The sequence below is a fragment of the Oncorhynchus tshawytscha genome, linkage group LG04, assembly GCF_018296145.1.
Source record: "Oncorhynchus tshawytscha isolate Ot180627B linkage group LG04, Otsh_v2.0, whole genome shotgun sequence".
NCBI lineage: Eukaryota > Metazoa > Chordata > Actinopteri > Salmoniformes > Salmonidae > Oncorhynchus > Oncorhynchus tshawytscha.
The window spans coordinates 64,160,868-64,174,895 of record NC_056432.1 but is presented as its reverse complement, the minus strand read 5'-3'; the positions used below and the strand labels follow the sequence as shown (position 1 = coordinate 64,174,895).

At 43.6% G+C, this 14,028-nt stretch overlaps 1 protein-coding gene across 4 annotated transcripts in view; it reads left to right on the top strand.

Annotated features, from left to right (window-relative positions):
• LOC112249174 (AP-1 complex subunit gamma-1) overlaps positions 1-14,028 on the top strand; it is a 29,091-nt gene that overhangs the window by 9,799 nt on the left and 5,264 nt on the right. For 3 of the 4 annotated variants that reach the window (XM_024418885.2, XM_024418886.2, XM_024418887.2), the window contains exons 3-22: positions 1,353-1,477; positions 2,203-2,344; positions 3,707-3,803; positions 4,482-4,558; positions 5,027-5,035; positions 5,770-5,865; positions 5,962-6,042; positions 6,138-6,292; positions 6,399-6,512; positions 6,672-6,812; positions 7,365-7,419; positions 7,696-7,818; positions 8,043-8,132; positions 8,269-8,393; positions 8,521-8,625; positions 8,767-8,908; positions 9,566-9,692; positions 9,993-10,088; positions 10,766-10,926; positions 13,785-13,883. In XM_024418885.2, the coding sequence (XP_024274653.1) occupies positions 1,353-1,477; positions 2,203-2,344; positions 3,707-3,803; positions 4,482-4,558; positions 5,027-5,035; positions 5,770-5,865; positions 5,962-6,042; positions 6,138-6,292; positions 6,399-6,512; positions 6,672-6,812; positions 7,365-7,419; positions 7,696-7,818; positions 8,043-8,132; positions 8,269-8,393; positions 8,521-8,625; positions 8,767-8,908; positions 9,566-9,692; positions 9,993-10,088; positions 10,766-10,926; positions 13,785-13,883 (2,160 nt within the window). The remainder of the gene's footprint in view (positions 1-1,352; positions 1,478-2,202; positions 2,345-3,706; positions 3,804-4,481; positions 4,559-5,026; positions 5,036-5,769; positions 5,866-5,961; positions 6,043-6,137; positions 6,293-6,398; positions 6,513-6,671; positions 6,813-7,364; positions 7,420-7,695; positions 7,819-8,042; positions 8,133-8,268; positions 8,394-8,520; positions 8,626-8,766; positions 8,909-9,565; positions 9,693-9,992; positions 10,089-10,765; positions 10,927-13,784; positions 13,884-14,028) is intronic. The other variant, XM_024418888.2, reaches the window with a different exon arrangement.

The window sequence follows — 14,028 nt, the reverse complement described above, 5'->3', positions numbered from 1 at the left end:
TTTAAAAATAACACTGTTCTTAATTTATTAACCTACATCTGTGAATGTCTTGTTGTTTCTGGCAGTGAATGTGTCTCGCCGAAGAGCACAGTTTTGTGAACGGATGACTACAGCTCAGCGTTCAACACCATAGTGCCCTCAAAGCTCATCACTAAGCTAAGAACTCTGGGACTAAACGTCTCCCTCTGCAACTGGATCCTGGACTTCCTGACGGGCTGCCCCAGGTGGTAAGGGTAGGGAACAACCCATCCGCCACGCTGATCCTCAACACGGGGACCCTTCAGGGGTGCATGCTCAATACCTTCCTGTGCTCCCTGTTCACTCATGACTGCATGGCCAGGCATGACTCCAACACCATCATCAAGTTTGCCGATGACACAACAGTGGTAGGCCTGATCACCGACAACGATGAGACAGCCTATAGGGAGGAGGTCAGAGACCTGGTCGTGTGGTGCCAGGACAACAACCTCTCCCTCAACATGATCAAGACAAATTGTGAACTACAGGAAAAGGAGGAACAAGCACGCCCCCTTTCTCATCGACGGGGCTGTAGTGGAGCAGGTTGAGAGTTTCAAGTTCCTTGGTTTCCACATCAACAACAAACTATTATGGTCCAAACACACTAAGACAGTCGTGAAGAGGGCACGGCAAAGCCTATTCCCCCTCAGGAGCCTGAAACGATTTGGCATGGGTCCTGAGATCCTCAAAAGGTTCTACAGCTGCACCATCGAGAGCATCCTGACTGGTTGCATCACTGCCTGGTATGGCAACTGCTCGGCCTCCGACCTCAAGGCACTACAGAGGGTAGTACATACGGCCCAGTACATCACCGGGGCCAAGCTTCCTGCCATCCAGGACCCCTATATCAGGCGGTGTCAGAGGAAGGACCTAAAAATTGTCAAGGACTCCAGCTACCCCAGTAATAGACTGTTCTTTCTGCTACCTCACGGCAAGCGGTACCGGAGCACCCAGTCAAGGTCCAAAAGGCTTCTTAACAGCTTCTTCCTCCAAGCCATAAGACTCCTGAACAGCTAATCAAAGGGCTACCCAGACCCCTCTTTTACGCTGCTGCTACTCTGTTTATTATCTATGCAGAGTCACTAACTCTACCTACATGTACATATTACCTTGACTAACCGGTGCCCCCTGTATATAGCCTCTCTTGTTATTTTACTGCTGCTATTTTAATTATTTGTTACTTTTATTTTCAATTTTTTTTACTTAACACTTTGTATATTTTTTAAAGCATTGTTGGTTAAGGGCTTGTAAGTAAGCATTTCACTGTAAGGTCTACCTGTTGTATTCGGCACATGTGACAAATAGAATTTGATTTGATGAGTTTTGTTTTCCAGCTGGAGTGCCTGAAGTTGATTGCGTCCCAGAAGTTCACTGACAAACGGATAGGGTACTTGGGAGCCATGCTACTGTTGGACGAGAGGCAGGACGTCCATCTACTAATGACAAACTGCATCAAGAAGTAAGGCAGGCCAGAACCGCATTGGCTCTAACACACTATCCTGACAGGAACAGCTGCTTATTTGTAGTGTGGGAGTAGAGATAAGAGCTGTGTTGCAGGAGGTGGTGATGTGCACCAACACCAGTGTTCTGTTACTGCCAGAAATTTTACTCATGAGTGGTGCCTTTGCCAGCAGCGTGTGCTTCTGATGTTGGATACGGAAACAGCCCCATAACCTGCCGGACCAGCTGTTGCACCTTTTTCTCAATCTCTTGCTCTCGTGCACATTTTTCTTCTTTCCTGTAAACCCTGCTCTATCCTTCGTCTTCCATTTTACCCACCTCTTCCTTATATTTTTTCTCTACGTCTTTCCTCTTTCTCTTCTACATACCAGTGCCATACTATATTTCTGATCTATTATCTCCCTATGAACGGGGATACAGACACATTCCAAAGTCTAGATTGAAAACAAAAGGCATTTGCCAGTAAGACCCTTAGACTTTGGAATTGACTGCCAGAGATCAGGCTTGAAGTCTGTTTTTAAATCCCTTTTTAAACACTCATTAAAAGCATCTTTATAAAAGTGTATGATTTTAATTGGTTATCTTTTTTCATTCTCCTTCCTCCTGTCTTTATTTCTTTGCTAGTACTTTTATTTTATATTGTGAAGCACTTACTTTATACGCTATATAAATAAAGTTATTATTATCTGCTGTCCACTCATTCTTCCCCCTGTCCTTCCTCAGTGATCTGAATCACAGCACACAGTATGTCCAGGGCCTGGCCTTGTGCACCCTGGGCTGCATGGGCTCCTCAGAGATGTGTCGAGACCTGGCTGGAGAGGTGGAGAAGCTGCTCAAAACCTCCAACTCCTACCTGAGGAAAAAGGTACCTCATTCTCACCTAGCCCACATCTACTCTTTACAAAGAAGTGTTAGTCAGGTGATCAGTTTAAAGTTTGTGAGCAGACCTGCCAACCTGCACTCGTTTTACATAACATGCACACAATTTGAGGTAAAAGTGTGCTGGTACCCCAAAATACGCTTCTATTGGTACAATTGTCTGAAGTTGGAGCTGAGTCAATCAATCTCAAGCTCTCCACTCTGGCTCGCCCCCCATAGTCGTAGTAGTCTACTATTTTCCTCCCTCGAGCTGAATGGCAGCTCTCCGCTTTGTCCATTGATACCGCTGATGTGTGACGACAAAGGGTAGGGAAAATGGAGAACCAACTATTCAACGGACAACTTTGGAAAATGTATATGTGTTAGTCAAGCACACAACCACTATTTCGTAGTTAGCTAGGCCCACCCACTTGAGAGCTAGGCCCACCCACTAGGGAGCTAGGCCCAGCCAATTAGAATATGTTTTTCCCCACAAAAGAGCTTTATCACAGACAGAAATACTCCTCAGTTTCATCATCTGTCCGGGTGACTGGTTTCAGACGATCCCGCAGGTGAAGAAGCCGGATGTGGAGGTGTTACGGTTACACTTGGTCTGTGGTTGTGAGGCTGGTTGGATGTACTGCCAAATTCTCTAAAACAATGGAGGTGGCTTATGGTAGAGAAATGAACATAAAATTATCTGGCAACAGCTCTGGTACACATTCCTGTAATCAGCATGCCAATTGCATGCGCCTTCAACTTGAGACATCTGTGGCATTGTGTTGTGACACAACTGCACATTTTAGTGGCCTTTCATTGTACCCAGCACAAGGTGCACCTGTGTAATGATCGTGCTGTTTAATCCGCTTCTTGATATGCTTCACCTGTCAGGTGGATGGATTACATTGACAAAGGAGAAATGCTCACTAACAGGGATGTAAACAAATTTGTGCAGAACATTTGAGAGAAAAAGCTTTTTGTGCGTATGGAACATTTTTTAATTTCAGATCATGGGACCAGCACTTTATATGTTGCATTTTATATTTTTGTTCAGGAAATGTCAGTTAAATGTTTTTCAAAAATGCAAAATGCTCCAACTTTCTGATCTCCCCTATACTCCCCCCAGAAATGTAAACACATTTCTGTTTAGATACTGAAGAGCAGCCATGTACCCATAAGTCTATAGCCTAACATTCCTACTGAGACTGTCTTCTGCCAAAATCATTGTTAGGCACAACAACAACAAAGTGCATTTTCTTATGATTTGAGCAGTGTGGGTGTTGCCTCATAAAAATAATTTAAGGTTGGCAGGTCTGTGTTAGCATGTCATAGTTGAGCACTTTGGAAAACATTAGAGTTTTCTCCCCAGGCGGCGTTGTGTGCAGTCCACGTCATCAGGAAGGTCCCAGAGTTGATGGAGATGTTCCTCCCAGCCACAAAAAACCTGCTGAGCGAGAAGAACCACGGTGAGACAACAGGAGATGCTGAAATGGAGATGCTGTGTCCTTCAAAGGGAAAATTGGACTGGTGCCCTCTATACAGTTGAAATGTCCTTCAGTAAACAGAGCTGGATTAATGACTGTTTCCTGATGAGCTGTGGAGCTGCTGCGTCCTTCAGTTTTCAATTGATCACCTCGGGTGTTTTCACTAGACACTGATGCTTGTCATAGTACAATGGCTGATGTTCCTACAGCTTTCTAAAGTGATGCTCTTGTCAGAACCAATGTTATGGCTACGAATATGTTTCTAAATGAGTTTGATAGATGAAGTTGCCCATAGAAAACCAAGTTCAGTTTTGTGTTTTTCCCCTCAATGGTCAAGGTAAGGATTTGGGGAGGGTAAGTTGATGCTAGATACATACCTGTAGTTGTCTTTGTATTGCTAAATTTTGGGCTTAATGACGTTAAACTGACACTTACTAAGAGTGAGAATCCAGATTATAAACCACCACAACGGAACCAGCAAACAGCTTCCCCATAGACTATGTTCCTTATTTTAGTAACAATGCTGTGACATTGCTAAGACATTGACTCCCAGGGAATTGGCAAGGAAATTTGTGCACATTTTGTGAGCTTCTACTGTCCTTCAGGGATGCTGTTTGTTGACCTTTTTTCAAATAACTAGTTTCTCTTTGTCTCCTTAAGGTGTTCTCCACACTTCTGTTGTCCTCCTCACTGAAATGTGTGAAAGAAGTCCTGACATGCTCTTACACTTCAGAAAGGTATGTCTAGCCACAATCTAATTTAGTGAAATTACTGCTATCAAGAGTTTTTGGGTAACAGCGTAACACGTCATCAAATCTTTAGGGAGTTAATTAAGCATTTGTCCTAAGCTCACTCTACATTTCATTCTCTCTTAGTACTCATTTTCCTTTCACTATGACTGTTTTGGATATACTTCAAACATATTTTGCCTTTTGAATCCTTGGATTACATTTTCCCTTAAGGTTTGCTCTACATTCATAGTAGGCCTATGTCTCAGTCGTATCTCCTTGCCTCGCTTTTTTCCTCGCTGTATCTCTAGTGGCTCTGTACCTCTTTCCCTTAGCCATAACAACCTTGAGCCAGTCTCCCACCCCTCATGTTCATGACCAGAACATGACTTTGAGCTCTCTAAAAGTGAATCTTCCCTAACATCTACCTCATATTTTTTCTGTCATTTGTCTGTTACAATTCCTGCATTGTGTTAGAATGAGAAGGTAAGAGTACATTCTGGTTTCATAGCTGGTGCATGCTGTAACTAGTAATCACACGGTCACTGTAGATGTAATCAAACCTGTGTTCCGTAAAGTTCCTTTTTGTCATTTTGATTTAGACTTTTACAGCGGTTATACGTTGGTGTTCTCTTGATATCATGACAGGATTTAAAAAATGTTTCTTAGACATCTCTCACTATTGTCAATGTGCCATCATCAACCTAATGTGTAACTCATCTGATCACCATATGTTGAAAACAACATGATGGGTCTGTTTTCAATTAATGACCTCAGGTGTTTTCACTAGACACTGATGGTTTTATGTCTGTTAAAGGGGGGTATATATGTGTCTGTATGCGTACAAATATATATTTCAGAAACATATATTTGCATTGGTGCAAATTGTCTATGAATATTCTTGCCTAGCATTCCTGGTGAGAATTATGATTCAATTTCAATTCATCCAGATGTGATTGAATGTGACATCACAATTCGATTAGCTTTTTAAAACCCAACATCCTAACTGAATGTTTTCATACAATCAATCCTGTCTTGATTACCATAACCCAGAAATGTAAGTTACATTGATGATTAAATCAAGAGAATGTAAAGAATAACTGCACATTCTACAAAATACTTTGTCAAGTTATTTCAGTAACACGGTTGGACACTGATTCCTCAGAAATAAAGACCTTGACCCTTGATGGTACCCCTCCTCTCCTGTTGGTCTTTTGTAGTTGGTTCCACAGCTGGTGAGAATCCTGAAGAACCTGATCATGTCTGGTTACTCTCCTGAGCATGACGTGTCTGGCATCAGTGACCCCTTCCTGCAGGTGAGACCTTTAACCTTGTGTTTTTGTTCCAATCATTTGATCTTCTGTAACAAACTTGGCTAGGCCAGTCAGTGATACCCCTTGACCTCATTGCAGGTGCGGATATTGAGACTATTGCGAATTCTGGGCAGGAGTGATGACGACTCAAGTGAAGCAATGAATGACATTCTTGCACAGGTGAGAATATAGGTTAATCAATAGTACTCTAGGCTTACTACCCCTAGAGATATGGCCTTATACAATCAGACTAATGTTTTCTTTCGCCCTTGTAGGTGGCAACCAACACCGAGACAAGTAAAAATGTAGGCAATGCAATCCTCTACGAGACAGTACTGACCATAATGGACATCAAGTCAGAAAGTGGATTGAGGGTGTTGGCTATCAACATACTGGGACGCTTCCTTCTCAACAACGACAAAAATATTAGGTAAGTAACACACTTGGGGAACTAATTCATTGAATGATCTGAACATAGGTCATCAAAGTCCCAGGTAATATAATACTTTTATGGTGTCTTTTTGTCCACCCTCAAGATATGTGGCACTGACATCCCTACTGAAGACTGTACAGACGGACCACAATGCAGTGCAGAGGCATCGGAGCACCATTGTGGACTGTCTAAAAGACCTGGATGTGTCCATCAAGAGGTGAGACCTACACCCAAATGAGGAGAACATGAGTGACATACAGTATAGACATTAGTACATAACACACTGCTAGTCACTGTACATACATTTCTGCACAAAGTTAGGGTCAGAAGATGTAGAGATTTCCTTGTCTTATCGTCATCCCATTTTCCTCCCTAGGCGTGCGATGGAGCTGAGCTTCGCCCTGGTGAATGGGAACAACATCCGAGGCATGATGAAGGAGCTGCTCTACTTCTTGGACTCCTGTGACCCAGAATTCAAAGCGGACTGTGCGTCCGGCGTCTTCCTGGCTGCAGAGAAGTAAGGCTCGGGTGTGGTCCAGTTAGAGCTGGAAGATCTGTAGAGATCAGTCTTTGCCAATCAGAAGGACCATGTGAAACCGTTCTCAACATTATCCCGTGGCTTGTAGGTCTTTACCACCTCATTCAGTTTGTATTGGCCGTTGCTCAGCAGTTGTAGTCGTGGTTCGAGAAGTAATAGAAGGATTAGTAGTGGTTGCATGAGAGGCCGTGGCAGCAGTCGTTTTTGCATGTGGGCTGTTCACACAGACTGAATGCCTCAGTTTCCTTGCATTAGGAATGTAGGCTCAGAGAATAGATTACAGCCAGTGGCCTCAAGCACCTCCAATGATTAACTATTGTTTCTGCATCCTCCGGTTAATGTGTGTGTGTGGCTTACTTACTAAAATGCTGTGTGATGAAAAAATGAGTGATCCATCGTCAGAGCATGACATTGTTGATACCATATATTTTCTGACAGCATCAACCTCAGGCCAACTTTTTTCAGTTCATGGTTATATGATCCTTCACTCAGGGTAATGCAGATGTGACTGATGCGTGTTCTGTTTCACAGATATGCGCCTTCAAAAAGATGGCACATTGACACCATCATGAGAGTCCTGACAACGGTATATGTATAATTTCATCAAATACTTTTCTCTGCACAGATGATGGTAAAATAAATAATTATGCTTGACTGTTGAGTGATGAATCCTTGAGTGATCCATCGACTGAACTGCAAATGATGATCTCATCATGTCTGACAACAGCTGCTTTTTACCATCTTAGACTCTTGGTGTCTAGGCTTGAAATTGTTTTTGTCGCTGACCCCATACAAAATTATAATTTGTCTCATTGTGCAATTTGAGATGTTTTTATTTTTAACAACACCTTTTTGTGTCCAGGCGGGGAGCTATGTCCGAGACGACTCTGTCCCCAACCTCATCCAGCTCATCACCAACAGTGTGGAGATGCATGCCTACACGGTGCAGAGACTCTACAAAGCCCTGCTGGATGACATCTCACAGGTCCGAGACATTTCTGGTCACACACACGTTTTGTGTGATAAGAGGAAAACACAGCCCAGTAACCAGACAAATAAGAGGAACCTGACAATGAATATGTTGATTGAAACGTTATTGGATCACTTTTGGAAGTAGCAAACAGTGTGCGGATGTTTCCCTTCCTCTCTGAGGAGGACTGTTTACAGTGAATCTGATCTTTCTGAAGTATAAGTGTTTGTCTCCCATAGCAACCACTGGTCCAGGTGTCATCCTGGTGTATAGGGGAGTATGGAGACCTGCTGGTATCTGGACAGTGTGAGGAGGAGGAGCCCATCCAGGTAGATCTCCTGAAGCACTCAATCACCTCAACTATTTAATCTAGAACGTTACACACAACACGTCTATGTGCACTGCCGACCTCAAGTTGAAGTGTGTGTGTGTATATATATATATATATATATATATATATAACAGGTGACAGAGGATGAAGTCCTGGATGTTTTGGAAGGTCTTCTTGTGTCCAACTTGTCCACCCCTGTAACCCGTGGTTACTCCCTCACTGCCATCATGAAGCTGTCTACTCGCTTCAGCAGTGTCAAGTAAGTCCATCTGTGTTGAGAAGAGAGAATATCCAACAGGTTATGATGATTTTGTTCCCCTCCTTAGCTCTGAAATGAATGGAAGGACGGACACTCAAGGTTAACATTTTTGTCTTAAAATCTCCAGCCGAATCAAGAAGGTGGTGTCAATATACAGCAGCAGCATCGACGTGGAACTGCAACAGAGAGCTGTGGAGTACAATGCACTTTTCAAGAAATATGATCACATGAGGTGAGTATGCTCCAAAATGTATTCCCATTCATTACAAGCACTTTTCTGTAGAAATTATTGGTCCTTCCCCTTGTTTAGTTACCATTTAAGTCAAGGAAATGTACCCCCCCCCTCCCCCTCTCATTCTCTTCCTCTATAAAGGCCTGCCTTACTGGAGCGAATGCCCATCATGGAGAAAACGGCCTCCAATGGCCCTACAGAGATCATGCAGACCAATGGGGAGACAGAGCCCTCGGTGCCTGACACAAAACACCTGCCCCTAGTCACCCAGCCAGCCAACCAGGTGAGGGCAAGGTCACATGACATATCTGTACTAACCATTGCTGGGAGGTTTTCTGTCACAGAAGATGTGTAGCTGAATCAGTGGATAAACATCTCATTCAATCCGTATCACTGAAGTTCAGCGTTATACACAAATTAAATGTAAAGGTAATTCCTGTTTGAGCTGACATATGTAGCAGCTTTTACTGTGAATGCGGTCTTTGCTGATGTGGGAACATTTAAAAAAAAATGTAGATTGTGCTGTAGCGCAGCTCTTCAGCGATACGGATTGAATTGAGCCCTTAAATTCTTTAAAATGCACGAATACACGTACACTCGCACACATTCTTTTAGTTTTTTTATTTCTATTCATGTGGTGAAAGTCGACAAATCAGAGTAAGTCTGCTAATGCTTTTACAAACTGGTCCAACGAGGACCCCTGCTGGTAGGAAGATTAAACTGCGCTGGGCATGTCCATCTATAGATTAATATAAAGTAGTCTACATTTTCCTTTGAGTTATAAATATTTTTATTCAGAGCACTGATGTTTTGTCCAAATCCTCTCTATTACAGGTTTAATCTACAAATCCTTTCTATTACAGGTTTAATCTACAAATCCTCTCTGTATTACAGGTTTAATCTACATGTGCTTTATGATTTAGTTTCTCTTCTGTTCCAGGCTAATGACTTGTTAGACCTGCTGGGAGGTAATGATGTGGTGCCTGTGATCCAAACCACCCTGCCCACCAAGCCTGCCTCGGCTGGAGGAGAGCTGCTCGACCTACTGGGGGACCTCTCACTGTCTGGTAGGACCACAGTTGCTCTTTCCCCTTTTATTTCCCTCCAGCCCAAAGCACAGGTGGACCAACCGTGGTCCCTGGTTAGGGCAACTTGATTGGTTTCTTCTTTTCTCTTTCACCTATTCTCTCTGTCACCTGCCCTGTACCTTCCTTCATCAATAAACCACATTAGTCACTCCACATCCTGCTTGACTTGGTCAGGAATCAACTTGTCTTGTGAACTATCACCAGTGGTATCACTGTTATGTCTGTGTGTGATTCCCTGTACCCTGTTGGAACCCCCTGTGTTGTCTCCCCCCTCCCTAGGTGGTCTAGCTCCTGCTCCCTCTGTGCCCGTCTCCCAGCCCCCCTTCCTCCTGGATGGTCTCTCCTCACAGCCCCTGTTTAATGATACTTCAGCAGGTGAGAGCTAGCTCTCATCAGGGAAGCTTTCAAATTTGTCATTTGATCCAAACCCCTCTCCCGCCATGTTTATTTTTTTATTTGATTTATTATTTTACTAGGCAAGTCAGTTAAGATATTCTTATTTACAATGACTGCCTAGCTGGGATTTAAAGGAAATATATTTACAATATAAACAGGACAAAACAAACATCACAACATAGCATGGTAGCAACACAGCATAACAACAACATGGTAGCAACACAACATGGTTGCAGCCCAAATCATGGTACAAAAATTGGGCACAGTCAACAGCACAAAGGTCAAGAAGGTAGAGAACAATATGTCACACAAAGCAGCCACAACTGTCAGTAAGAGTGTCCATGATTGAGTCTTTGAATGAAGAGATTGAGATAAAACTGTCCAGTTTGAGTGTTTTGTTGCAGCTCTTTCCAGTCGCTAGCTGCAGCGAACTGAAAAGAGGAGCGACCCAGGGATGTGTGTACTTTGGGGACCTTTAACAGAATGTAACTGGCAGAACAGGTGTTGTATGTGGAGGATGAGGGCTGCAAGTAAAGTACTGTGTCCCTATGTATCGCTTTCAAAACAATGCAGCCGTATACAAGTTCTTACAATGTTTTTTGGGGGTTATGTTTGGTACTACTTTTTCACTCTGAATTGTGCGTTCTTGTCTTCAGCTATTCCCCCCATGACAGCGTATAGCAAGAATGGCCTGAAAATAGAGTTCACCTTTGAGAGGGCCAACCCGAATCCGAACATAGCAGTCATCACTATCCACGCCACCAACACCACTGAGGCTGACATGACAGAATTTGTTTTCCAGGCTGCAGTACCAAAGGTGAGCCATGACTTGTCAGTCACATTTGTATAACTATATAATATTACGAAATATATGTGTGGTTCTATGATTGACCTCTGTAGCAATGTACTGCTTTGTAAACGTTGGGAATACAGTGGGGCAAAAAAGTATTTAGTCAGCCACCAATTGTGCAAGTTCTCCCACTTAAAAAGATGAGAGGCCTGTAATTTTCATCATAGGTACACTTCAACTATGACAGACAAAATGAGAAAAAAAATCCAGAAAATCACACTAGGATTTTTAATGAATTTATTTGCAAATTATGGTGGAAAATAAGTATTTGGTCACCTACAAACAAGCAAGATTTCTGGCTCTCACAGACCTGTAACTTCTTCTTTAAGAGGCTCCTCTGTCCTCCAATCGTTACCTGTATTAATGGCACCTGTTTGAACTTGTTATCAGTATAAAAGACACCTGTCCACAACCTCAAACAGTCACACTCCAAACTCCACTATGGCCAAGACTAAAGAGCTGTCAAAGGACACCAGAAACAAAATTGTAGACCTGCACCAGGCTGGGAAGACTGAATCTACAATAGGTAAGCAGCTTGGTTTGAAGAAATCAACTGTGGGAGCAATTATTAGGAAATGGAAGACATACAAGACCACTGATAATCTCCCTCGATCTGGGGCTCCACGCAAGATCTCACCCCGTGGGGTCAAAATGATCACAAGAACGGTGAGCAAAAATCACAGAACCACACGTGGGGACCTAGTGAATGACCTGCAGAGAGCTGGGACCAAAGTAACAAAGCCTACCATCAGCAAGGGCAATGAAGATGAAACGTGGCTGGGTCTTTCAGTATGACAATGATCCCAAACACACCGCCCAGGCAAAGAAGGAGTGGCTTCGTAAGTGGCGCAGTGGTTAAGGGCGCTGTACTGCAGCGCCAGCTGTGCCATCAGAGACTCTGGGTTCGCGCCCAGGCTCTGTCGTAACCGGCCGCGACCGGGAGGTCCGTGGGGCGACGCACAATTGGCCTAGCGTCGTCCGGGTTAGGGAGGGCTTGGTCGGTAGGGATGTCCTTGTCTCATCGTGCACCAGCGACTCCTGTGGCGGGATGGGCGCAGTGCGCGCTAACCAAGGTTGCCAGGTACACAGTGTTTCCTCCGGCACATTGGTGCGGCTGGCTTCCGGGTTGGATGTGCGCTGTGTTAAGAAGCAGTGCGGCTGGTTGGGTTGTGTATCGGAGGACGCATGACTTTCAACCTTCGTCTCTCCCGAGCCCGTACGGGAGTTGTAGCGATGAGACAAGATAGTAGCTACTACAACAATTGGATACCACGAAATTGGGGAGAAAACGGGGTAAAAATTCAACAACAAAAAAAGAAGCATTTCAAGGTCCTGGCCAGTCTCCAGATCTCAACCCCATAGAAAATCTTTGGAGGGAGTTGAAAGTCCGTGTTGCCCAGCAACAGCCCCAAAACATCACTGCTCTAGAGGAGATCTGCATGGAGGAATGGGCCAAAATACCAGCAACAGTGTGTGAAAACCTTGTGAAGACTTACAAAAAATGTTTGACGTCTGTCATTGACAACAAAGGGTTCCGTAATTTTTTTTTTATAAACCCCTCCCACTGAATTATTAAAAAATATGTATTTTGTACATAAATAAGCTGCACATGTATATAAGCCGCAGGTGCCTACCGGTACATTGAAACAAATGAACTTTACACAGCCTTTAAACGAAACACGGCTCGTAACAAAAATTAAACGGTAGCCTACCAAGAAAGTCATTGGTCACTATCTTCCTCCTCCTGTGCACTGAAACCACTGAAGTCATCTCCTTCGGTGTCAGAGTTGAATAGCCTCAGAATTGCTTCATCCGATGTTGGATCGTTTTCATTGTCGCTCTAATCACTTTCATCCGGAGGCAAATTCCCCGCTGAGCTCATGCTGCCCCTTCAACACGCAGCAGTCCAGCCTTTCGAAACCCGTTGATGATAGTGGATTTTTTGACAATGCTCCACGCTGTCAGGACCCACTGGCAGGCTTGACCATAAGTGGCTCTTCGCATGTGGCCCGTTTTTAGTGAAGGATTTCTCCCCACTTGTCATCCAATCCTCCCACTGAACACGGTGCGCCACCTTAAATGCATGATGTACACTGATGTCGAGTGGCTGCAAATACTTTGGGCCATCTGCTTTTCTTCCCTCTGAAAGCTTTTGTTGTCTTTTTCCACTGAGTCAGTTCCTCACGCTGCTGTTTCCAACGTCTTATCATCGACTCATTAAGGCCAAGCTCCCGTGCAGCAGCTCTATTTCCTTTTCCAACAGCCAGATCGATCGCCTTCAACTTGAAAGCTGCATCATATGCATTTCTCTGTGTCTTTGCCATGATGAGGGTGACAAAATTACTACCGTAATCAGAATGATGGGAAGTTTGAGCGCACTCGATTTACGTCACATTATGTGACGGTGCTCAGTTTTTTTGGCGGCATGAATCTTGTGAAAGCGGGAAAAATCCATAAATTAGCCGCGTCATTGTATAAACCGCGAGGTTCAAAGCGTGGGAATAAAGTAGCAGTTTATAGTCCGGAAATTACGGTATATAACAAAGTATTGAGAAACTTTTGTTATTGACCAAATACTTATTTTCCACCATAATTTGCTAATTAAATTCATAAAAAATCCTACAATGTGGTTTTCTGGATTTTTTTTTTTTCTCTCTCATTTTGTCTGTCATAGTTGAAGTGTACCAATGATGAAAATTACAGGCCTCATCTTTTTAAGTGGGAGAACTTGCACAATTGGTGGCTGACAATACTTTCTTGCCCCACTGTATGCAGGCGCATGTCCTACGAAGCAGACTTTTAAGCTCTGTGTCCCTCTCCTTCAGACATTCCAGCTGCAGCTCTTGTCCCCTAGCAGTAATATTGTCCCAGCACTCAACCAGGGAAGTGTCACACAGGTCATCAGAGTTCTCAACCCACAGAAGGTAAGAGATGTTCCTGTCTGTCCTCATCTTCCTCACATTCTTATTCAGTTTCCTGATCTATTGGTGCTATCAGAGGAATTTAGTGCAGAGGGCTCCTATAGAGTTCAGCTCTACATTGAGTAGCTCATATTGCTTTAATATACAT